Genomic DNA, 24,384 nt, shown 5'->3' on the forward strand with positions numbered 1-24,384 from the left:
CCCCCCCCCCCCCCCCCAGACGAGGTAGCGTCCGACCGTCATTGTGGTAAAGGTTGGCTCGTAGCGGCAGAGCGCGTATGAGTCGTCGTATGTCATACTTGGTTCGTACACGCAGGTATAGTAGTGGTTTCCAGGGCGTGTAGGCACGAAGTGGCATTGGACGGAGTACTGTACACATCAGCCCTCGTCAGCTTGCCGCACACTCGCAGACAAATCGAGTGTTGGGGGAGAGTCTGCATCTGCAGAGCAGGACGACAGGGGAATGCGGCACGAAGCCACGGGAAATGGACGGCAGCAGTTGCAACTTTGTCGCAGCGCTGAGGGTTCGATGTTCCAGGTGGACGCTTGAGAGCGCTCAGGGCTGCTGGTAGTGGGTGTCCCGCCTGTAACTCAGTGGCCACCGAACCAGCGCAGCGGGCGGGGGCCCTACAGCCTCTCCAGAGATGCAGCGCACGCGAGCGGCGGCTCCGTCGCCTACTACTAGAGGCCAGGTACCGCTACCGCTGGCGACGACACCAGCGCCGGCGCCTTGCCCAGAGCAGTAGCAGCTGCGTGGATGGTGGGGAGGGCCCGGGACGACAGACGCTGGTGATTTGCGTGAATCTCGGGGCCAGCAGAACGAGGCGCTCCCAATGGCATGGCGTGGCTGGCAGGCGAGGAGAGGCTGAGGGCCAGCTGCCAGGGCTGCCAGAATCCCGGCTCCAGTCTCCGGCTCAGACGCCAGCGCTCCAGACTCCTGGGCTCGCTCATGGGACTACTGACACCCCCCGAGGCGGTATAAGCCCCGGTATGATGACGATGCAGTGCCAGGAGCGCCGTGCAGGTCAGGTTAGAAGGTGGTAGGTAGGTAGCAGGCGAGTCTAAGGCTGTACAAGTGAGCCCATGTGGATTGCCCGCATAGAAGGTATATAAGCCAGGCGTTGGATCCGTTTGCCTGGGGAGCCGTCTCATCTGCGTATATAAGAAGGCGTAAGAGCTGATCTCGGAATCCCTCACCTGTTTGCCCGTCTCGCGCCCAAGTACTGCTACTGATCACCAACCTAGAGTCTCGACTCGGAAGGACCAAGTATCAACTATTGATTCCATATTCCTTTGCCAAACCCAGTCAGCACCTGACCTCGGATTCTCCGCCCCATCAGCACCAGCACCAGCACCCGCAGGAGCAGCCTCATCCTTTCGTCCAGCGCTCTTGCCGGTTGCCGCCGACAAGGAACTCGGAAAGAGCAGCCAACCAATCCGTCATTTAAAAGGGAAGCTAGGACCTGCTGTGACGGGCAACTGCCATTGATTGACTGCTCGCGATTGCCTCGCATCCGGTGCACGGCGGCTGCGGTGTGAATACGGAAGGAACCAACAACCGCAAGTGGTCCTCCTTCCATCTATAAGCAGCCAGGGGCTATATCCGCCCGCATCTTTGCTTTCAGACAGCCGGTTTCCTTTCTTTTCTTCATTTTACTTCCTCTTTCGTTTTCATACAAAGAGGTGGGAACTCCGAGCTGAACAAGCCTCGTCCGCCTTGTCTCCGGACTTTGTCTCTAGTCTTTGTACGGACTCGTACTTTGTGCACGCAAAACCGCCAGCGTCACCCGGGCCAGACGCTCCGCATTCACACAGCGCCCTTCCGAGAACGGTCAGTCTGAGCGCAAAAGCAACGACGCAGCAGCAAACGATCTCAAATCGCGATCTAGAGATCGATCGAGCGGCCGAAGACTCTCGGGCTTGATTTAAGAAGAACCAATCTTCCCTGTTGTGCATCATCCCGGAAGACATCTATTTGGGTGTTTTGCATCGTCGGGTTGGGCATATCGACAGCGAAACTACCACTACCACAACCACCACCATCCTCAGCCAACTAGCAGGGAATTGGCATTCAAAGGGCACAAAGACGGAAAGGGGAAAAATAAGAGAACCCACCAAGTCTTCTCTTTCGCGACACACGTCTTACATCATGATGCATCACCGTCGCCTACCTTCTCACCACCACAACCAAAACGCCCTTCGGCGGCGTCTCGCCAAGAACCCCGAGCTCGCTCATAAACTACACCAGATGGCTCTGCCCCTGTCTCCTCTTGTCCAGCTCACAACCGGTGCCGTCCACCCTCACTTCCCGCGCACCGTGCTGCAGTTCTGGCTTCTCACGGATGCTCAACTCGAGTCTCTCGCCCACTTCTACCACCAGCGCACTCCCTCTCCCTGGTCTCGACAATACCCCTGCCCAGTCAACTGGCGTTCTGACGCACCACTGGAAGAGAAGCGTCGCAAGATGGGCAGGTTCATTGGTCTGAGAGGCTGTGATAGCCCGGCTGTGATCCTCAAGACAGAGGAGCAAATTGCAAGAGACGCCAGCAGAAACGCCGCCGACGAGGATGCTTTGAGGCGAAAGATGAACCCCTTCTCTCAGCAGTGACGGACGGTGTCCGTCTTCTCCTTGTTTGTGGCTCAAAGATATGTTTTCATCATTTACTCACCCTCGGTCTAGCATCGGCATCATGGTCCTGGAGTTTGAATGTTTTATGGCGTTTGTCTGCTTTTGTTTACCATTGGAAGAGGCGTTTTCCTCGGAACGGCTGTTACTTGCATCTTAGATTGGCGACTTTGAGAGACCGTCACCGGCCACCCCTTACGTTGCTTTCGTACATATCATGTACTAGGTATATATCCTGGTGTTGGGCTACAGGTTGCTTGGGCTGGAAAGTACAATTACAGCATACACGGAGCATCGGAGGGAGAGGTGGACTCATCATTGGGAGCGGCCTGTGTAGAACAACTTTCAGCAATGATTTGGCATGATATGAATCGTTATTTGATTAAGACAATACAAGACAAAATGCACTATCCTTCTTCTTGTCGTCTGTGATGCCCAGTCAAACGCCGTGGAATCTCTACCCATCAAGAGACTGCTGCACTTGTCGGCATGATGCGAATGCAGTTGCGATTCACACGAATGCCTGTTCGTCGTCCTGGCCGTCCCTCTCTTCCTCGAAATGTCTATATATGTACACTGACACCATATCGTGCCGCAGCCGCCCTCTTCCCTCAACCCGTTCCTTATTGTTGGCCACCTGACTCCTCTCTTGTCCTTTTATTTCTTGCCACCCTTCTTGGAAGGGGAGTCGATCACTACTGCATCATCCTCGTGGCCGTCCTTTGTTGAGCCCTTTTCGGACTCGTCAAGCTCCTTCATGAACTCTGCCTGGATCTGGCTCCGCTTCTTCAACCACCAAGCCTTCTCAGCCTCGGTCTGAGCCTGGATCTCCTCTAGGCGCTGGCGGAGCTTGGTGTTGGCGGCGATTTCGTGCGCAGACTGGAAGATGACGGGGCCCCAGTTGGGTGCCAGGGCGTTGGCCTGCAGTATTTGAGTTAGCGGTCTCATTCTATGTAACCGAGTGAATGGGATGCTTTGATGGGCAGATAGGCACAAAGACATACCTCGGTAACGACATCTCTCAGCTCCTCCTCCATCTCCTTCTCCGCGCGCAGAAACCGCTGCCACAAGTCATCGCCGACGCTTCCCCTCTGAAGCAGCGCCCCGCAGGCCTGTTTCGCGGTCTTAATGTGGATCAGGCGCTCAATGTCCTCGACCGCGCGCCGGAGCAGGGCGGCCCGCAGGACACCGTCGGGGACCTTGGGGGCCTTTTCGGCGCCGTCTTCGGGATCGAGATGCAGGAGGGAGAGGTAGATGTCGCGCTGGAGGTGAGGGCCGAACCAGGGCGCGAGGTTTGCGCTTTCAGCTGTATGGGAGAAGTTGGGGGTTAGCGTTTGCGGCGATGGATGACGATATGGCGTTTTGGAGGGGGAGAGGGAAGGGGGTTGGGGGTTGGTTTGCGTACCGGCCTTCCGTCTTCGATAGATTGTGGAAAAAGTCATGAGGGCGCCGCCGAGGACGATGAGGTAGGCGAATGGAAGGGCAAGGCCCTTCCAGTCAATGTCGAGCATTTTGACTCTGTGCTGCTGGATGGGCGTCTATCGCGGGATGCAGTATCGAGAAATGGGAAAATTCGGCGCTGCTTTTCCTCTCCGGCAAACGGTTCGTATTTCCAAATAATAGTCGCACGAAAAACGACAAGACGAGCGCACGAGAAGAAGTGCAGAAAAAAGTGCAGCGCTGTGATATTTGTCTGTTATGTCGAGGGTTACAAGTTGCTGCTCCCTGGCGATGGTAAAGAACAGAGTGCGCTGGCCCTCGACATAATCATACAGCTTATCGACACGTCGCACACATGCCACCAGGTTTCTTCTGGCCAGATTGGCGGCAGCGCTTGCAAGGCTGTCGCGGGGAGTACTTGGGGTACGTACCGACCAACTGCCGCTTCCAGCAAAACTCGGAGCTGCGGGTCCAGCAACATGGGAAGCAAGTGTACTGATGTACCTCGCCTTAGTAATCAGGCGGGCCAACGTCGGAATTCCCATGTGTTGACGGACTACCTCACCAGCCTGCTTACCTCATCAATGTGGCGCTTGCTTCGGGCACACTGTGAATGACGCTCTTGCTTGACGTACTTTGTACCGCCAGCACTTCCCGAGCTGGAGCTCTCATGATTCAATAAGCTTCAACCGCCTCTTTTTCGCTGCTCTTCTTTTGCCATCCTCTCAGCCGTGCAGCTTTGACGTGCTGAAGCTCGGCCTCTCTGCGGATTTACGACCAGCGTGTCCGCGCTCTCTTCCTTCTTCTTCCTTCTATTTCCTTTTTGGCTCCATCTCTCTGTCGAGTCACGCTTCTGCTAGATATATCACAGTTTGTGCCAGATCGCCTACATAAAGTTGACGTAGGCCCGGAATCTACTCCCCACCCGACGAACCGCGCACAACAGCTCGTGCTGCAGCAATAGCTCGCCCATCATGTTGATCCGACTGCGCGGGCCGGATGGCATGATTCGCCTCACGGTTGAGCCGACGACGACCTTTGGCGACTTGGGACACCAGGTGAGGAGGACCACACAGGCGGCCGTTGATGCGTCCTCGCGGTGGGAAGAAGACATTCTGACTGAATCTTGATATAGCTGCTCACTCATCTGCCTTCGACCGTCGATCCCAAGACCATCGTTCTGTCTAACTCACCAACCGGCCGCGACGCCAAGAGACTAGGTGATATTGTTCAGTTCCAGATCGGGCAGATTGGCCTCAAGTACGCCGCTGAACATGACCCTTCTCGTACGAGAGGGAGGTCCGGGGCATGCTGCTAACATATCGATTTACAGACATGGCGACTTGATATTCCTTACCTACCAACACCAGTCCGACGGCGGGGCTACGAACGGCGATGTCCCCGCGCCGGTCATCTCTGCCAGGCTGAACGGTAAGCCGGTGCTGCCCACGGAGGACCACCCGATCGACCCCAAACCCGACAGAATCTCGAAGCCGTGGGAAACTGTGAAGCAGTCGGCGCTGGATGACCGGCTAGACAAGCTGGATGGAAAGATACCTCGGGGACGGGGCAGGATGTGCCGACACGGCCCCAAGGGCATGTGTGATTACTGCCAACCCATGGACCCTTTCGATCCGGCCTATCTGGCAGACAATGGCATCAAGTACCTTTCCTTCCACTCGTATCTGCGCAAGATCAATGCTGCGACGAACAAGCCCGAGTCCGGAACGTCTTACATACCTCCTCTTGTCGAGCCGTACTTCCGAGTCAAGCACGACTGTCCGTCCGGTCATCCGGCCTGGCCAGAAGGCATCTGCACAAAGTGCCAACCGAGCGCCATCACGCTGAACCCCCAGACTTTTCGGATGGTGGACCATGTCGAGTTCTCCAGCCCTTCCATTATTGACGGCTTTATTGACGCCTGGCGGAAGACTGGATCGCAGCGACTGGGTTACCTCTATGGACGATATGCAGAGTACACCAAAGTTCCACTAGGCGTGAAAGCTGTTGTGGAGGCCATTTATGAGCCACCTCAGGTTGATGAAATTGATGGCATCACCATGAATGCATGGGAGAACCAGAAGGAGATTGATCATATTGCCAAGCTCTGCGGGCTGGAGCCTGTAGGTGTTATCTGGACCGACTTACTCGACTCGGGCCGTGGTGACGGATCCGTTGTCTGCAAGCGCCACCTCGAATCATACTACCTATCCTCTCTCGAGATCTGCTTTTCCTCCAGGCTACAAGCACAGTACCCTAAGCCGTCAAAATGGAGTGACTCTGGCCAGTTCGGTTCCAACTTTGTCACTTGTGTAATCACAGGCGATGAAGACGGAAACATTGGCATCTCAGCATACCAAATGTCTAACGAGGCTGTCGAGATGGTGCGAGCTGACATTGTGGAGCCGTCAGCGGACCCCAACTCCATGCTTGTCCGCGAGGAGGAGGAAGACGACGGCTCCGTCAGTCGCACGAGGTACATCCCTGAAGTCTTCTACAGCAAGATCAACGAGTACGGAGCCAAGGTACAGCAGAACGCCAAGCCAGCGTTCCCCGTCGAGTACCTCTTCGTCACTCTCACACACGGCTTCCCCGACGACTCCAAGCCCCTATTCACCCAGACAGGGTTCCCTATCGAGAACCGCGAGTACATTGGCGAAAGCCAGGAGCACTCTGCTCTGGCGCGAGCTCTGAATCTGCGACCTGGTCAGAAGCCTAGTGACAACGGCCAAGAAGTGTCAAACTTTCATATCCTCTGTTTCATCCACCAACTTGGAATTCTTTCAAAGGTTTGCCCCCTTTTCAGCTTTCCTTGCAAGTCTGGACCTCTCAGGTAAATCCCTTACTAACCATGCACTCCACGCCTGTTGTAGGATGAGGAGGCCCTTCTCTGTCGCGTCGCAACCCAGCACGACCTCGCCGACTCGTTCCAGCTCCGCTCTACGGGAGGCTGGCAGACACTACAAGTCATCCTGAACTCGACCGGTGAGCGAATCCCCAAGCGTCCGCGCGAGGACGGTGGAGGTCTGACAAAGGCCTCATCATCGGTCGCGCCGCCTCCATCGTCCTCACATCATCACACAGCCCCCTCTATTGTCGGTGGGCGGGATGAACCACTTGCTAAACGGTTTGCTGCCTTCAGGCTGAACGAGCGTCGTGCCACGACCCCGAGCAATCCTTTGCCGCCACCGCCACCGCCTCCCTGAGCTTCCAACTACGAGTTTGAAGAGAGCGATGCAACGTGGATTGCTGTTGTTCCTCAGAGACGGAACACCACTTGCGGAGGGGAATTTGAAAGACTGGGTTCACATTCTCGTATATTTGGGTGGAATGTATCTCGGGCAGAATCCATAATCATGTATACTGGACCAGAATGGTTTGATAAAGGGATGGGCAGGCGGCAACATTGCTTAGGGATAGCGCGGGCATGGATTCAGCATGACATACAGCTAATATGCATTTGAGATGACATGTAAATGAGTGTATGCAGAGTTGGGGTGCTATGTATCATGGCTTCACTCCCTCATATTGGCGAATGCCATTTCTCCAAGGATTCTTTAAGGGGGAGGCTGGCTCGCTACCTGACTTGGCTATCCGGCCCCAGGGTGAACATCTGCTAGGGCATTAGCCTACAAGAACATATCATATAAATCATATCCGAGATCTCTGCTACTGTCTAGGCTCTATAAAGATAGTTTTTCATTCAATTCCTTTAGATACACTAGATCATAGCATAATGCCTCTACAGCAAGCCTAATAACTTGAACTCTACAACTTGAATGGACTGCAGCAACTTGGATAAAGAGTAGACAGGACTATGGATGGAATATCGAGAATGAGTGTCTACTGGAGCTACTTTAGTAGCATCGGATCTGCTACATGTATAGGTAGCAGCTTATATTTAACGTTCTCGCCCTTCTATCAAGGCAACCAGCTGCCAGCTGGCCCGGCCTCGCTGCACCATAAAGTTTCGTCTGGCAGAGCCTTTTCTTCGCCTCTTCTGTTTTCATTTCTTTCTCTTTCATCTTTCATCTTCAGTTTTCTTGCGCCTTGAGCTTCCAACAAGCAAAATGGAGGTCTGGGACGACGAGTGGCCCTCTGGCTCAGAAGAGTCCAACACTGGTGGTAAGTCAAAACCCTTTCAGTGTGCGATACCATAATGGCTATTGTTAACACTCTCTCGGACACAGTCACAATTGACCCCCAGGAATCCATAGAGGATGCGGTTGACCTCGGACATCTCTTCCCATGGGTAAACCACCAATCCAACGTCATCACGCGCCACGTAGGACAAGCACTCAAGAGAGCGTACCTCGAGGAATCCAAAACCTGGTCGTGGGAGATGAGCCTCGAATTCAGACACACGGCGCGGACGCTCAACTTCTCCGTTTACGCGCAGACGGGATCCATCACCAGCCACAGAATCGGCAAGAACGCGAGGAAGAAGGGCGCCACCTGGGTCCATTTCTGGTTCCTGCGCGTCATGTTTGGCCCGCGAGCGTGCTCGAGGCAGCACTGGTTTGCAGAGCTGGCTCAGGAGCATCCTTGGGTTCTCAGCGAAGCCCCCGGAGGCGTGGTGCCTTCGAATGCGAAGTCCATTATTGAGTCTGGAAGGGAAGATTGGGTGCCTGCGACGCCGCAGAACAGGGAAAAGCCTGATGTGCTGGCGGTTGCAAGCACGACAAAGCGAGAGGCTGCCGAAAGTACCTCGAACCCGCGACCGAGCAAGACGCCTAGAGCATCTACTCCGTATCCGCAGGAGGCTGGCCGAGCATCAGACGAGGCGGATGTGTGGGCACAGCTTGATGCCGCTGAGTTTAGCGAGGCTCTCCATGTGCGAAGCCCATCGAAATCGGACGAAGAGCTGGAGAAGCTCAAAGAGAAGCACGAAGCGTTGCAGTTGGCACACGAGGCTCTTTGGGAGAAGCACAAGGCGCTGGAGGAGAAGCAGAGGAGGCAGGAGGAGAAGCTGGAGAAGCTCTGCACGCGGCTTGTTCAGATTGGGAACTTGGTGAAGCATCAGAATGGGCTTTGAGTATGGGATGGGCAATCGGGGTGGGACGGAAGGGCTGGAAGTGGTTTCATGGGATACCTTGCACAATCTTATATTGCTACATAAACAGGGACAATGAGGAAACTTGCAAATACCATTCGTCACACGTGTGTACAGGCCCATGATTGACCGGGAGAGACGTGAGTACCTCATTGCCTTGAGTCCAAGCCAGAGGGCCTTTGATATAAAGGGAGGGTCTTGTGGAAGGATTCGTGATTGAGCTTGAGACCACCTGCACTTATGTGGCAAGAGTTATTGTGTGGAATATCCTACTACGATGGAATGCTCGAGGTAAGCTTCACGCGGTTCATCTGACAGTCCAGCCGCAAGTTGCTCCAGGCATTGACCAGCATTTCCATGTCTGCTCGTTCTAGAGGTTCCGGGACCTTTGAGGAGCCCGCTGAGCTCTGGTCGTTGTTAGGTGGGAGACATCACCACTGTAGCATCTCAGGTGTGGTAGGACGCCAAGGCAGCAGAAGCCATTCCGAGGATCAAGGAGAAAAGAGAACATCAGCTAGGTAAACAAACGACCAAGCGGAAACGACAAAGAATGCGCATGGTGGACCCGCAACATCACTCTCGAGGAGGATCAGTGCCCCAGAGTCATACCAGTTTCGCTTCGGAGGGTGTTCTAAGGGTGTTTGAGAAGCCACAAGTGCACAGTCTGCCCATATATGAAATGTCCAATCTATTTCTTCTACTTAACAGCCTCCTCCACGGAATTTCTCCGAATGCTGAATCCAAGATGGTCAGCTAACAATTTAGAATACAGCTGGTGATTGTTAACCACCAAATAGGCAGAGAACCCCATTCTCTGCGACGGCATCCCCACTGCTGTGAACACAACAGCCGCTCAAGACCATGGCACACAATCTCCTGCTTGTTCTCTAGATCAAGGCAACGCGGCTAACATTATGGGCACATCATGCCATGTCTGCTATATTCCCCTCTGCCGCGGCCTTGTTGGCAGTCCCTCTGCTTATTACTTCCTGGCCTGGATAACGTTTCCTACTATAAAGGGCGAATAGGAGTCCTTGAGATTTATTGTTCCTTTCATTAGATCAGGATCGGTAAGTCTTCTTCTTTTTATAAATATAATATGGCTAGAGGAGCTAGAGGCTCTTCTATTTATACGCCACACTCTCGTGCATGTAGCTTCGCTCTCGGATGTCTCGAGCAGCTAATACGAGGACTTGTGTATACAAACTCTGGAGACCACGAGGACCCTCAAAAGAATGTCTCATTTCTCTATATAATTCTCAATCTACCCTCATAAAAGGAAAGGAATCGTAACGGGATGTCTATGCCAGTCCATGGCGGCGGACTGAATCATCAGTCGCGTCAAGGCCTACCTATCGGCATGATTCTCAAAGAAGCACTGCAATCGCCTCAAGCCCAGCCAACGACATCTTCCCACCACTCACCTCACCCAGCGTCCTTTCATGCGTGCTAAAAAGCACCTCCTTCGGGACGTCCCCATCCGCAGTCTCCCACTCGACATCCTCAAGCGAGAAATTGCACACAATCAGCGCCGCCGCCGATCCATCCGCAGCCTTCCTGCTATACGCAAACACCTTGTCGTTGGGCTCGTCGACGAGCTCGAAGCTGCCGTACACGAACAGGTCCTTGTGCTCCTTGCGCGTCTGCAGGACCCGGCGGTACGTGTGGTAGACGGACCGCGGGTTGCCCGTCTGGGAGGCGGCGTTGACGGCCTTGTAGTTGTCGTTTACACGCATCCAGGGCGTGCCGGGGGTGAAGCCTGCTTGGGGGGACGAGTCCCATTGCATTGGTGTTCGGGCATTGTCGCGGGATTTCTTTTGGTATTCTGCTTTGACCAGCGTTTTGGTCTCTTCGTCCGCGTTGTCCTTGTATAAGCTGTATGAAGCACGATAACATCAGTACATGTACGAGACTCGGCCGGGGCCTTGTGATATCCATCCGGCAACAGCAACTTACTTCCAGTGATTGAGGCAGTCAACATCTTTATACTCCTCAATGGGCCACTCCTTGGGCACATTCGTCATGCCAATCTCCTGTCCCTGGTAGATAAACGGCGTCCCCGCCTGCAACACATGAAACGCGGCAATGAGCTTTGCGCTGGCCTCGCGGTGCTCGGGGTCGTCGTATAAGAAGCGGCTGATGACGCGCGGCTGGTCGTGGTTCTCCAGGTACAGGGCGTTCCAGCCGTTGTTCTCGTACATGAACTTTTGCCACTTGTTTACGACTGTCTTGAGCTTTGCGAGGCTGTATGTTCCTGGAGAGAACTTTCCTGTTGGGCCGTAGTCGAGATCCATGCTGAGGTTTGAGAGTTAGCTTCATAGTCACAGAAATCCAGAGTCTGTCTTCCGCATGGGCGTCTTGTAGACCTACTGTTCAAAGTGGAATATCATGTTGAGCTCGCCGCGTTCGGCACCCACAGCCTTGATGAGCTCATTCTGGTCATTTACACATGGCATCTCTCCCACGTTGAACGCATCGTACTCCTTGAGAATGGCCCCCAATTCTGCCAAGTATTCATGGCATCTAGGTCCGCAAGCATAGTATTCGTGACCCTTCAAGACCGGCTTGTCCGAGTCCGGGAAGCGCTGGTCTTTGCTGATGAAGTTGATCACGTCCATGCGGAAGCCGTCGATGCCTCGGTCGAGCCAGAAGCGCATGACGTCGTGGACGGCTTTGCGCACGGCTGGGTTTTCCCAGTTGAGGTCCGGCTGCTCTCTGCAGAAGAGACGGAGGTAGTACTCGTCTGTTTGCTGGTCGTATTCCCAGGCGCTGCCTTGAGTTGTAGTATTGTCAGAATCCAGCAGTACATCACTTCAATTCACCACTGTGACGCTCCTTGAATTGTGATAAACGTACCTTGGAAGTGGCTCTCCCAATTGTTTGGGGGCTGGCGATTGCCCTGGGCATCATATTTGGGAGGACGCCAGATGTACCAGTCTCTGAAAGGGCTGTCCTTTGACTTTCGTGATTCCTTGAACCACGGGTGCTGATCGCTCGTGTGATTCACGACCAGGTCAAGGACGAGCTTCATCCCTCGCTCATGCAGCTTGTCTTTGAGGGTATCGACATCGCTGATGTCTCCGTAGATGGGATCAATCTTTTTGTAGTCGCTGATGTCGTATCCCTAAGCAGTTGTTGATCAGAACTCATATGGGAACATGTAGGGCAAGCCTCATGTCGGACGAACCATGTCTTTCTGGGGACTCTCGAAAATGGGCGACAGCCATACTATATCGACGCCGAGGTCCTTGAGATAGGCTACGCGTGAAATGATGCCCTTGAGGTCGCCGTTTCCGGAGCCTGTGGTGTCTTGGAAGGATGCCGGGTAGATTTGATACACCGAACTCTCCTTCCACCAGGTCTGAAGCTGTTCTGCGGTTGAGCCCATGGCCGCCACCTTTTCGCGGGAGACTTGTATAGGGAGTCGATTCAATTCAATGACAGAGTACAGACCATCAAGAGCACGAGGAAAGATTCACGCAAGAACACTTTTGATGCTTCATTCAGGGCGAGTTTGAGAAACCGCAACTGAAGCGGTATGCGGGGGGATTCGCGGGGAACGGAACCCACTGTAAGAGCACTTACGTCGTCGCCATCTCCATATAGTGGAGGTGGTTTCATCATCTCACAGCAGAAGGGATACATCAATTCGTGGATATACGAGCACTGAGGCCAGAGAGGCAGATAAGAGGTCGGCAAACAGCTCGACTCCGTGCAAGTTGTCCGTATTTCCAGCCGCGAAGCAGTCGAATCTCCGGACAAGTTCCGAGTTCCAAGAGAGAACGCACCGGATATCTCCCCGCATCTTGCGCCGAGCTGCCTGGTGGCGGGCAGAACGGCTGCAAGATCTTGGCCGCTGAGATGGACGGGATACGGCCTGGTGCCTTGTCGACGCACCAATACTGCGGTACCGACTAATGAATGTAATGCTTCGTGCGTCTGTGGCGAGATGACAAGAACAATGGCTGAAATCTGAAACAAAACAACCTTATTCGGAAACTCGATGTCCTCGTACTTCGCATCGTACTTCGCACAAGGGACGACACCAAGCCCCAAGCTAATCAGGCTCGGCATTCTCAAAATAGCAGCATGCAATCTCCACGCCGGACCAACACACAGCAGCAGTTTCTATGGATTCTGGCCTCCATCTGTGCACCCAAAGCTAAGGTAGTAACGAAGTATTAATCCTCCGCAACGAGATCAAGGCCATTTCATGCGCCCAATGCCTGCGTCTTCATCCGTGCGGCCATGCAGCATTGATCGATCTCTCCAGGCTGATGACGCGACTGACTCGATGAGGACATTTGGCTGTTTCAGGTTTCGTTGCTCGTCCTCCAAGATGAAGGAGGAGGAGAACCTTGAAACTTGGCGACCGCCACCAATGTTTGCCTCTCACGAATAATGAAATGCTATTCAAGCTGCTTCGTCTTTGTCCATTCAAATGCATCAGTCACATACGAGGCCGTGCAAGTTTGGTTACAAGTGGCTTGACCTTTGGCTATACACTCGCCCAATGGCATCAAAACTTCAGCCCTTGCTCAGAATCCCGCTCATCTTACCGCTGCCGTGACACAAGCAGTCAGGCGATTTGACATGTGCTTCTGCAAAAGAGTCGCAGGGCGTACAAGCAAAGCTGGTGATATCACGCGCTGAGCCAGGGGAGCCCTCAATGCCCTCTCAGCTTTGTTGCTCGATTCTAGCAGCCTCAGGCCTGCCCTGATCAGGATGGATATTACAGCGTTAGCGGCTCGGCTGCGCGAGGACAAAAGACTCGAGATGCCATGTCCACGGCCGCCCAGCGAGATTACGGCACCCTAGTAGGTATAGTAGTAATGAGACGCTGGGGTGAGAGGGGCCGTGGTTGCGCACAGCAGTGCTTTGAGCGTCCTCTGTCAGCCGGTGCGTCGAAGGTGGTTGAAATGACGCAGGGTCATGGAGATTGGTGCTTGGATGGCTTCTGGTGATGCCATCACTGCTGACTGAAGTCAGTTGGCATGCATGCTGTTCTGACCCTCATTCTAGCCATCCGGATGAGAGGGAAGTCTATCTACCCGAGCAGCATTCCGCCGCAAGCCTCCCGATACGGGCGATGCCGCTCATGCTGCGGCCATTGACTTGTAGCAGACTACCTAATCGAGGTTGTGATGTGAAGACAGCGTGACCACGACATCAAACATGCAACTCAGCTCGACTCGAAAGAGATGAGATGGAGAGGGGCAGGCGGCTAACAAAGGATCCAAGGAAAAAGCAAAACAAGAGGGAATGCGCTGGGCGGGCATTTGGGGTACAATGGGCCCCTGTATCTGTACCTTGTAACACACACGACAAACATCCGAGCACAAGGTACCCGTACTTTGTTTAAAGCCATGCTGGACGGTGCCGTAGCCGCGGAATACGCCCACTTGGAAGCGGCAGCCCATTTTGGCGGGTGCCGTGATCCGCCTGCCCCGAGCGGGGAGAACGTCATTTTGCCGTATTCAGCCCGAGCTTGACGAGTACTTACCTCTACTAGGTACCTGTTGTTAGCTAAGGAAGGTACCTACAATAGGTACCTTTATCATGCGGCTGTTGGATTGATGAAAGAAATGCAATGAATAAACTGAATCATGATTGATCATAACGAAGCTATAGAGAGACCACCAGCTCTTTTGTCTTAGTACCACATGCACGGGGTAGACGAGCATTTTGGATGAGGCAAGACAAGGCATCTTGACCAAGTCTGTACTGCACTTCTCCCATGCTAGGGCGAAAAAAATGGCCAACAATTCGGGTTGGGGCGATCCCGTTTGATTGGCGCCCATGCAGGTGCCACGCCATTGGATGCTGCCCGCATGCCGATGGACCGTTTGGAAAGGCGCCGTACTGCAATAATACCAACGAGAAGACAAGAGTGGCCGTTTGTAAGGTGCTCGTATCAGGGCCAATCTCGAGTCTTGTCTCTTCGTTTGTCGTGCCTGCGTGTGTGACGGCCATGTAATACGCTGATGGACGCATGCAGCTTCGCACTTCAACCACTTACACACCTCACACTCCAACTTACACCAAACACACCCCCCTCCCCCATCTGACCGCTCTGCCATCCGCGACGACTCTTTGTGCTCCTGTCCTTACAATGGCAGCTTGAAACCGTGCAAAATACGAGGATCGAAACAGACAAAGCAATTGATTGACTGGTGCCTAAGAAGATTGTTTGTGCGCCATCAGAAGCTTCATCGCTCTTCATAGTGCCTCCCTATCAGAAACAGTTGTAGCACCCATTCCGTTGATGCGCATACATACAGTACGCTCCCTTGGCGCAAGCTGCTCTGTGCACTGGTCAACCCCAGGCCGCGAGCCCGGCAACGTGTTGATAGGCAGCAGTATTTCACTGCCGTCTGATTCGATTCATCCGAGCTCCTCGCTCTTGCGCAAGCCTTGTCCACCACCCTCCACTCCCCTCCCTTCTGTTGCCCGCGCGCACATCATACGCACGCGGCTGACGGGCTGTCTCTGCGCCGTGCTCCCGTCGATTTGCGTCTAACGAATCTGGAGTCTCACCTTTTCCTGTCATGTTGCTTATTCTTAGATCATTGACGGAGGGAATGACTGAGCGGAAAGGGCCCTAAAATCAGACAAGGACGAGGGCGCTTCAGCTGCAGCTGTTGCGAATTAACGCATGTAATACCTACCTAGCAATAAAATGCCGGGCTTGTCCGTATGTACATATGCCGTGCCTAGCAGAAGAACCCTGGACGCTTGGGCAGCGTCATGCTACGTCGGATGGCATGCCTTTGGAGCTACGACAAGCACGGAATATGGAGTAATGGAGCACTATGGAGTATTATGGAGTGCTATGAGAGGTAAAGCTGTTCGGTTCGGCCCCTCTCTGTCGGTCTCAGTCGGAAAAGACAGGCGAAGAAAAAAAAAAAAAAAAAAAAAAGAGCTCCAGCTTCCCCTCATCGTGGCTTGCCGCCGAAAATTGTGATAAAAAACTGGGTGATAGCCAGAAGTACTTGAACAACCCCCCTGTGCAAAGCCATGGGACACGCGAGGGACCATCGGTGGCACATGTGATTCGATTCAAATTTGAATTGCGTGCGAGCCTTGAGCCTGAGTCCAGTTCAAGGTAGCGAGGCGTTGATCAAGCCATACATGCTGCAGACGCGCCAAGAGGTTGTTGCTGTTGCTGTCGGGTATTCGTACAAAGTACAAGCGGTACTATCTCGATGTCGGATGCTTTGTACTTTTTCGGCACCGCTGCCCTGGGGTATTCTGGGTTGTGCCGGGGCGGCTACGAGAATACTTGACATACATGCGCGGTCTTGGGCAAAGGAAATGGTCGAATGGGACGATAACATCAAGTACGAGAGTGCGCATGTCATGCCGTAGCAATACATTCTTAGCTGTCGAGTGTGTGCGTGAGACTTTTTGGTGCGTAGGTTCGTGTGCCTGTCCGCTTTCTGCCACCGAGCCTCCGCCTCGCCTCGATTTGCATCGAGTCCAATCCAGTCAACCCTCCGCCCACCCCCTCACACCCCCTCAGAGCTAAGCAGCAAACTGTTCAGCCCTGCCAAACCGGCTCTGGGGCTGGCAAAGCCGCTGGTCTGGTCAAGCCTCTGCTTCCGCGCCTGCCTCTGCCCTCCCGCCTCTGCCTGTGGCTTTCCTTTCTGTTACTTGGATAATCCCGCGCCGCAGCCGGCAGTCCCAGCTCTTCATCCAGCCCCTCGTCATAATTCGCCCGCCGACAGACGTCGAAAATCTCTTTGTTCTGGCCGGGCCCGACAACGCAGACAGACGACGGGAAACCGCAGCAGACAGTCACACGACAAGACAAGACAGGGCAAGACAAGACAAGACAGCTCCTCCGGCACGGCGTCGAGCCCAAGCATGACGTGAATGCGCCTCGCCACGACTCCAGCACCAACCGGGTTCTCTCGCAACGAATGGTACATGTAGTGGCTTGGAGCTGTCGACAATGACGGAGAAGGACGCTGCGTTCCGCATCAGCTCCGGCACCAGCGCCAGCAACAGCAGCACTCGCTCCTCCATCACGGCCAAGCCCTCGACCCCGACCAACGCTTCAGCCGAGGCTGCTTCGCGCAACGGCGCCGGCGCCGGGTCCAGCGCTGGTGCAGGCGCAGGCGCAGGCGCAGGCGCAAACGCAAATGCAAACGCAGGTCAAGATGCCGGTACCGACATAGGCGCAGGTGTGGGAATGGGAATAGGTATCGGCATCGACCCAGCCCAGGTCGACTCGGACGCTCCCACGCCCCATCACCACAAGTAAGTTCATATGTTTGCCAGCTTCGCTCCTCTCCCTCTCGCTCCTCCAGCCCGTCCCTCCTGTCCTGGCGAGCCTCGTTGCCGCCCGCCCGTCCCGTCGCCTCTTTGCTCTCCGTCCACTGGCCACCAGGAAGCAATGTCTAACGCGGGCCCCTGCGCCGTTGCGGCTGCGTGTAGGAGCCTCTCACGCGATGATGACCTCCAGATCTCGCCCACCTCGACCAACACCACGCGCGGCGCCGCGATGACGCCCTCGTCGTCCAGAGAGGGAGGCCGCCGCCTGAGCGATCTCACCAACTACCGCCGCGACCTGGCCGTGCTCGATCCGCCGCGAGGCCACCCCAACCCCAACTACCCCCCGAGTCTCGTCGACGAGTCCGCCGACAACATGTCCATCTTCTCCCAGTTCTCCCCCGGGCTGCACGGCATGGGATCTCGCACCGGCGCCAGCTCGTCGCTGGGCTTGCAGGACTCCCCCGAGCAGCTCTACTACACAGACCGACGGCCATCCGCTGCTAGCGTCACCACGACGGCTAGCAGTACCGGCTCCAAGGCTAGCGGTCCCCGTGGCGGCCTTCGCAAACTGCAGGGCTTCTTCGGCGAGGAGTTCCCTGGGCGCGACAGCTCCGAGAGCAGCCTCCCAAACTCTTATATGGGGAAGGACCAGCGATCGCGCTCCTACAGTCACACTCGCCCAACGCATCGCGATCGCAACTACTCTAATGCCACCGATCATACCAGGGATGCCTCGCCTGCTTCGTCACGGCCCAGGACCCCAGTTCCGGCCCCTGAAGTAGTGCCATTTCTGTATCAGGATAACAACGTAAGTCCGCCTTGCGTTTCTGAATCTCTCTTCTTCTCCTCTCGTTCCCCCCCCACCTCCTTGATCTCGTCCTCCATCTTTTCTTCATCCCCTCCTTTTCCGCACATATTTTCTTCTTCCTTTCTTCTTCATGATCTTTTTTTCTTGTCTGCTTCTCCCCAGCCTCTAAATGTCCCTGCCTCCCTTTTCCCAAAACGGCGTAAGCTCTCTTGTTTGCCTCTCCTCCTGGTCCACTCTTTTTTCGTTATGGGGCCGCCTGCGATCCACGAATAGTGGGGGTCGAAATTGGAAATCGGTTTCGCCTGCAGTCGTGACACGGAATCTAACCTGCTCGTCTCTCTCTCTAGGACATTGCGCGATATGGAGAGGCGCCAGTCAGAGACATCATGACGGGCCCCGATCGGGAACGATACATGTCGGATGGCGCGCCTCAGGTGCCGCCCAAGTCGTCGTCGTCCTCTCGCCCCGGCATCGTCCACCTCCCCGGCCACCATCACCGCCATAACAAGAGCATCGATGATCCCAGGAGCCTGCGGCCGACCACCAGCCGGGAAGATTCCACGAGCAGTTCATATCCGCGCGATCGAGGGGGCATGGCCGGCACGCTCTTCAGCAGTTCGCGCTCCAGAGCCCAGAGCCCGACGCCGAGCGTTGGCAGCGGACATGCGCCCTACTCCAGGTCTGGCCAGGCCGAGGGACACGCTTCCCCTGGCCACGGCAAGCTTGGCTTCATCGGCCGCCTGCGACGGCAGCACAAGGACAGGGACGATGGCGTCAGCGGCGGCTCCAAGTTGAAGGATCTTCCTCAGTCTACCAGGTCTTTGCAGGCAAAGTCTTCCAAGACAGACTTGACGCGCCCCGAGCTGTCGCCATCCGCCTTCCCTTCCTCCTTCGTCCTCGGCTCTGGAGACGTGTCCGATGCCTCTGAGACCCGGTCCCTGGCGGCGCCCCGCGCGACCTTCAAGAACACCTTTCCGTTCTCCAAGAAACAGCGACCCGCTCGGATCAACGACGCCGACGACACCATCGGACCGACCGACCGCGCGGAAACGGGCCACATCCACCATCTCGACACCAACTTGAACGATATGGAAGGTATTCTGGCCAAGCCACCCCCATTGACCCCCATGGACACGTCCTTCGTGAATAACATCGACCCTGACCCCATCGATTCGGCAGTTTCACCGCCGAAGGGAGGAAGCTGGGACGCCCCCGACAGCTGGGCCGTCCGCCGAGGCACCGAGGACACCACGATACAGCCGCCGGAGGTGGAAGAGCTCTCGAGCCCCCCGCGACCCGAGGAGAAGCTGACGCCCTACTTCATTCGCATTTTCCGATCGGACGGCACCTTTTCGACACATTCCATGGCTCTGGATGCCACGGTGGCCGAGGTCATATCCCAAGTGATTAAGAAGACATATGTTGTTGATGGCCTCGAAAACTACCACATCATCATGAAGAAGCACGATCTCATTCGCGTCCTGACGCCGGGCGAGCGGCCGCTGCTCATACAGAAACGCCTGCTGCAGCAGGTCGGCTACGAGGAGAAGGACAGGATAGAGGAACTGGGTCGGGAGGACAACGGCTACCTGTGCCGTTTCATGTTCCTGTCTGCTCGGGAGAGCGACTTCCACTCAAAGACTGCGGACCTGGGCATCAAGGCCACGCAAAAGGTTAACTACGTCGACCTTTCTGGTCGCAATCTCGTCACCATCCCCATCTCTCTCTACCTCAAGGCTAACGATATCATCTCCCTCAATCTATCCCGTAACCTCTCTCTGGATGTGCCCAGGGACTTTATCCAATCCTGCAAGAACCTTCGAGATATCAAGTTCAATAACAATGAAGCAAGAAAACTGCCCCTCAGCCTTGGCCGGGCCGCGAGGCTGACGTATCTGGACGCCTCGAACAATCGGTTGGAGCAACTGGACAATGCCGAACTCAACGCGCTGACCGGGCTGCTGAGAATGAACCTTGCCAACAACCGATTGACGCACCTGCCGCCTTACTTTGGCGCATACCAAGCGCTGAGGAGCTTGAATATCTCCTCCAACTTCTTGGAGGCGTTCCCGCCCTTCCTATGCGACCTGCATAGCCTGGTCGATTTGGATCTCAGCTTCAACTCCATCGCCGAGCTGCCCGAGGAGATTGGCCAGCTCAAGAGCCTGGAGAAGCTGCTCATCACCAATAACCATCTGAGCGGAGGCGTCCCGCACACGTTCCGTGACCTCATTAGCTTGCGCGAGCTCGACATCAAGTACAACTACATCACCAACATCGACGTCATATCAGAACTGCCCAAGCTGGAGATCTTGTACGCCGCTCACAACCACATCTCGGCCTTTGTCGGCAAGTTTGAGCGCATTCGACAACTCAAGCTGAACTCGAATCCGCTCAATAAGTTCGAAATTCTGGAGCCTATCCCAACCCTCAAGACGCTCAACCTTTCACAAGGCCAGCTGGCGAGCATCGACTCCGCATTCTCCAACATGCCAAATCTGGAACACCTCATCCTCGACAAGAACCATTTCGTCTCGCTGCCACCCCAAATTGGCGCGCTGGGCCGTCTAGAGCATTTCAGTATCGCTCACAACTCCGTTGGCGAACTGCCGCCCCAGATTGGCTGCCTGACGGAGCTGAGGGTCCTCGATGTCCGGGACAACAACATTTCCAAGCTGCCCATGGAGATTTGGTGGGCCAACAAGCTCGAGACGTTCAACGCCTCTTCCAACATGCTCGAAAGCTTCCCCAAGGCCGCGTCAAGAGCCCCCAGGCTGCCCGGCGAAGAGCTTCAGGGACCGCCCTCGACTTCGAATGGCAAGTCGGCTCCATTGGGCACGCTTTCCACCTCCGGCAGCTCTGAAGAACTGGAAGAGGAGCGCCGGCCCAGTCAGGCGTCCAGCACTACTTTGCTGAGCGTGGGCCCATCGCCCAATATACCCGGAGCAGACCGAAAGAGCTCAGTCGTATCCGTCTACGGAAAGGGCGGACGTAAGACGTCTGTCATGTCTAAGAGCACCTCACAGTCGCATAACACGGTCTCCACTTCGACTCAGTCACTGAGAAAGGACTCAGGCTTGTCGTCGAGATTGACCAACACATTTGCCGGATCGTTGCGGAATCTCTACCTGGCGGACAATCGTCTCGACGATGACGTGTTTGATCAGATCACTCTTCTCGCCGAGCTCCGGGTCCTCAACCTCTCGTACAACTGGGAAATCAGCGACATGCCCCAGAGGTCAATGAAGAGCTGGCCGCAGCTGGTGGAGCTCTATCTTTCCGGAAACGTCCTGACGAGTCTGCCGGCAGATGACTTGGAAGAAACCAGTCTTCTTCAAACCCTGTACATCAATGGCAACAAATTCACGAATCTGCCGGCGGATATTTCGAGAGCGAAGAAGCTTGCGGTCCTAGACTGCGGTAATAACTCGCTAAAGTACAACATTGCCAACGTTCCATACGACTGGAACTGGAACCTGAACCCCAACCTGAGGTATCTCAACCTTTCAGGAAACAAACGACTCGAGATCAAACAGACGGCATGGGGTGGCATCGACGGCCCCGGCGCCGTGAATCGGGAGGAGTACACTGACTTCAGCCGGCTGACCAACCTGAGGATACTGGGACTGATGGACGTAACTCTCACCCAGCCCAGCATACCGGACCAGAGCGAAGACAGGCGAGTCAGAACATCCGGCTCACTGGCGGGCCACTTGCCATATGGTATGGCCGACACTCTGGGTAAGAACGAGCACCTGTCGACCGTTGACCTTGTCGTTCCGCGCTTCAACTCGTCCGAGACGGAGATGCTTCTGGGCCTCTTTGACGGCCAGGCTTTGTCAAACAGCGGATCCAAGATTGCCAAGTATCTCCATGAGAACTTCGGACACATCTTTGCTCAGGAACTCAAGGCTCTGAAGACGCGCCAAAACGAGACGCCGGTCGACGCGCTCCGAAGGGCCTTTTTGGCCCTCAACAAGGAACTGGTAACGGTTGCTGTCCAGTACTCGGAAGATCGGAAGAAGAAGTCGCATCGGGGTGTATCTCAGCCCGTCATTCTCAGTAGAGAGGACCTGAACTCTGGTGGAGTCGCCACCGTGCTGTATCTTCAGGGCACGGAGCTATACGTGGCAAACGTTGGAGATGTTCAAGCCATGGTCATCAAGACCGATAGCAAGCACCACATCCTGACCCGGAAACACGATCCTGCAGAGGCCTCAGAACGATCGAGGATCCGCGAAGCCGGTGGGTGGGTATCGCGCAATGGCCGACTCAACGATGTGCTGCAGGTCTCACGAGCCTTTGGATATGTCGACATGATGCCCGCTGTCATGGCCGCACCTTATGTGACCAACATGACCATCCGAGAGAACGACGACATCATTGTCATGGCCACAAGCGAGCTGTGGGAGTATCTGCCACCCGGCCTCGTCACTGATATTGCGCGAGCTGAGCGCCAGGATCTCATGCGTGCCGCCCAGAAGCTCCGCGACATCGCGATGGCATACGGCGCATCCGGGAAGATCATGGTCATGATGATCAGCGTCGTTGACCTGAAGAGGAGAGTGGAGCGGTCCCGCCTTCATCGTGGCACGAGCATGTCTCTGTACCCTTCGGGCGTGCCCGCAGAGGCCCCTTACCTGCTTTCCACGAGGAGGGGACGGAAGGGCAAGGCAGACGTCCTCGACTCCTCCCTCAACCGTCTCGAGGCCGAAATCCCCGCTCCGACTGGCAACGTCTCCATTGTCTTTACAGACATCAAGAACTCCACGACTCTCTGGGAGATGTACCCCAATGCGATGCGCTCGGCAATCAAGCTGCACAACGAGGTCATGCGGCGACAGCTGCGTCGGATTGGAGGATACGAGGTCAAGACGGAAGGCGACGCCTTCATGGTGTCGTTCCCCACGGCGACTTCGGCTCTCCTCTGGTGCTTTGCCGTCCAGATGGAGCTTCTCGAAGTCCCTTGGCCGTCAGAGGTTCTCAATTCCATGTCGTGTCAGCCAATACACGATAAGGAGAGCGCACTCATCTTCAAGGGTCTATCCGTTCGCATGGGCATCCATTACGGAGACTGCGTGTCAGAAACAGACCCCGTCACTCGCCGCATGGACTATTTTGGACCCATGGTCAACAAGGCATCGCGAATCTCGGCTTGTGCTGATGGTGGCCAGATCACCGTATCATCAGACTTCATCTCCGAAATCCAGCGCTGCCTTGAGAACTTCCAGGACACGGACCGAAGTGTGTCCACCGGGTCGGAGGCCTCCTTCGACGACGTGTCACTTGCAACTGCTATTCGCAAGGACCTGAGATCTCTGACATCGCAAGGATTCGAGGTCAAGGAGATGGGAGAAAAGAAACTCAAGGGTCTAGAGAACCCGGAGGTTGTCTATTCGCTGTACCCGCATGCTTTGACTGGCCGCATTGAATATCACCTGCAGCATGAGCGCCAGGATCTGTTGGCGGACAAGCCGACCTCGGTTTTGCCCGGTGGCGAGCTACCGTTCGATCCGGACATGATATGGTCCTTGTGGCGAGTCAGCTTGCGTCTCGAGATGCTGTGCAGCACCTTGGAGGAAGTCAGGGGCCCCGGGCTTCAGCCGCCGGAAACGGAACTTTTGGAGCGTATGAAGACTCGGGGTGGTGAAGTCACTGAACGCTTCTTGATCAACTTTATGGAACATCAAGTGAGCCGGATAGAGGTAAGCGGTTGTGGAAATCCTTTTGGCATAAACGCTAGGTTGCTGTTGGCTCTGATATTAACCTGAATACAGACTTGTGTGTCAACCCTGACGATGCGCCATCTTGCTATTGGAGGCGGCACCCTTCGAGAGCTGAATCAGCTTCGGGCTCCCATGGCTGCGGTATTCGACTATTTCCTCAAGCAGAAGGAGGAGCTGGAGCGCTACAAGCAAAAGTACGGCGAGCTCGACGATAGTGAACCCAGCAACGGGGCGACTGAGAACGGTGTCCACTACGACAGCCTGGAAATCGAGGAGGTGTCGGAGAATGGAAGCGACACCGAGCAAGAGTAACGACTTGCTCAGCTGTACATTACGAACCTGTCATACAGCAGATGAATGCCTGTCCTATATTATTGGTTTTTTTGCGTCTTGATTTGGGGCTCTTCTGTGGAATTGGGGCTGGCAACCGAAGCGGCGAGCTGGCGGAGTTGAGAAGAGTCTTGGATATCTCTCCTGTCTCACTCCATTTTCCTTTCTTTATTTACCCTTTACTCATTGCATTGTGGATCAATCATGGTCGGGAAGGATCATACACATCAGAGACTCTGCTTTTTTTGCAGTCTACTGCGGCGTTTTTTTTTTATTGTTTTACTCCTTTTTTTGTTTCCTTTTTTTTTTTTTTTTTTTTTTTTTT

The 24,384-nt window shown here is 55.0% G+C and overlaps 8 protein-coding genes across 8 annotated transcripts; 4 read left to right on the forward strand and 4 right to left on the reverse strand.

Annotated features, from left to right (window-relative positions):
• Positions 1-480: 480 nt before the first annotated feature.
• On the reverse strand, positions 481-1,758 carry CCMA1212_003601 (uncharacterized protein; the record flags this gene model as incomplete). The annotated part of the gene is made up of 3 exons (XM_073700942.1): positions 481-860; positions 1,041-1,213; positions 1,553-1,758. 3 exons carry the CDS (start codon positions 1,756-1,758, stop codon positions 481-483), a joined length of 759 nt encoding a protein of 252 aa, XP_073560027.1.
• A 190-nt stretch (positions 1,759-1,948) lies between these two features.
• Positions 1,949-2,407, forward strand: CCMA1212_003602 (uncharacterized protein; the record flags this gene model as incomplete). Its single annotated transcript, XM_073700943.1, has 1 exon — positions 1,949-2,407. The coding sequence occupies one exon, from the start codon at positions 1,949-1,951 to the stop codon at positions 2,405-2,407; it is 459 nt and encodes a 152-aa protein (XP_073560026.1).
• Positions 2,408-3,082: 675 nt separating this feature from the next.
• On the reverse strand, positions 3,083-3,936 carry CCMA1212_003603 (Translocation protein sec66; the record flags this gene model as incomplete). The annotated part of the gene is made up of 2 exons (XM_073700944.1): positions 3,083-3,346; positions 3,430-3,936. The coding sequence occupies 2 exons, from the start codon at positions 3,934-3,936 to the stop codon at positions 3,083-3,085; spliced, it is 771 nt and encodes a 256-aa protein (XP_073560025.1).
• An 815-nt stretch (positions 3,937-4,751) lies between these two features.
• On the reverse strand, positions 4,752-4,979 carry CCMA1212_003604 (uncharacterized protein; the record flags this gene model as incomplete). The annotated part of the gene is made up of 1 exon (XM_073700945.1): positions 4,752-4,979. One exon carries the CDS (start codon positions 4,977-4,979, stop codon positions 4,752-4,754), a length of 228 nt encoding a protein of 75 aa, XP_073560024.1.
• On the forward strand, positions 4,840-7,071 carry CCMA1212_003605 (Nuclear protein localization protein 4; the record flags this gene model as incomplete). Its single annotated transcript, XM_073700946.1, has 4 exons — positions 4,840-4,923; positions 5,001-5,125; positions 5,199-6,654; positions 6,739-7,071. 4 exons carry the CDS (start codon positions 4,840-4,842, stop codon positions 7,069-7,071), a joined length of 1,998 nt encoding a protein of 665 aa, XP_073560023.1.
• An 864-nt stretch (positions 7,072-7,935) lies between these two features.
• On the forward strand, positions 7,936-8,900 carry CCMA1212_003606 (uncharacterized protein; the record flags this gene model as incomplete). The annotated part of the gene is made up of 2 exons (XM_073700947.1): positions 7,936-7,990; positions 8,056-8,900. The coding sequence occupies 2 exons, from the start codon at positions 7,936-7,938 to the stop codon at positions 8,898-8,900; spliced, it is 900 nt and encodes a 299-aa protein (XP_073560044.1).
• Positions 8,901-10,285: 1,385 nt separating this feature from the next.
• CCMA1212_003607 (Alpha-glucosidase) lies at positions 10,286-12,306 on the reverse strand (the record flags this gene model as incomplete). The annotated part of the gene is made up of 5 exons (XM_073700948.1): positions 10,286-10,793; positions 10,875-11,213; positions 11,289-11,691; positions 11,775-12,042; positions 12,106-12,306. 5 exons carry the CDS (start codon positions 12,304-12,306, stop codon positions 10,286-10,288), a joined length of 1,719 nt encoding a protein of 572 aa, XP_073560043.1.
• A 4,566-nt stretch (positions 12,307-16,872) lies between these two features.
• Positions 16,873-24,041, forward strand: CCMA1212_003608 (uncharacterized protein; the record flags this gene model as incomplete). The annotated part of the gene is made up of 4 exons (XM_073700949.1): positions 16,873-17,180; positions 17,358-18,003; positions 18,351-23,708; positions 23,781-24,041. The coding sequence occupies 4 exons, from the start codon at positions 16,873-16,875 to the stop codon at positions 24,039-24,041; spliced, it is 6,573 nt and encodes a 2,190-aa protein (XP_073560056.1).
• Positions 24,042-24,384: the final 343 nt, after the last annotated feature.

Source organism: Trichoderma ghanense, assembly GCF_004382785.1.
Source record: "Trichoderma ghanense strain CCMA-1212 chromosome Unknown scaffold_3, whole genome shotgun sequence".
In the NCBI taxonomy this organism is placed as follows: domain Eukaryota; kingdom Fungi; phylum Ascomycota; class Sordariomycetes; order Hypocreales; family Hypocreaceae; genus Trichoderma; species Trichoderma ghanense.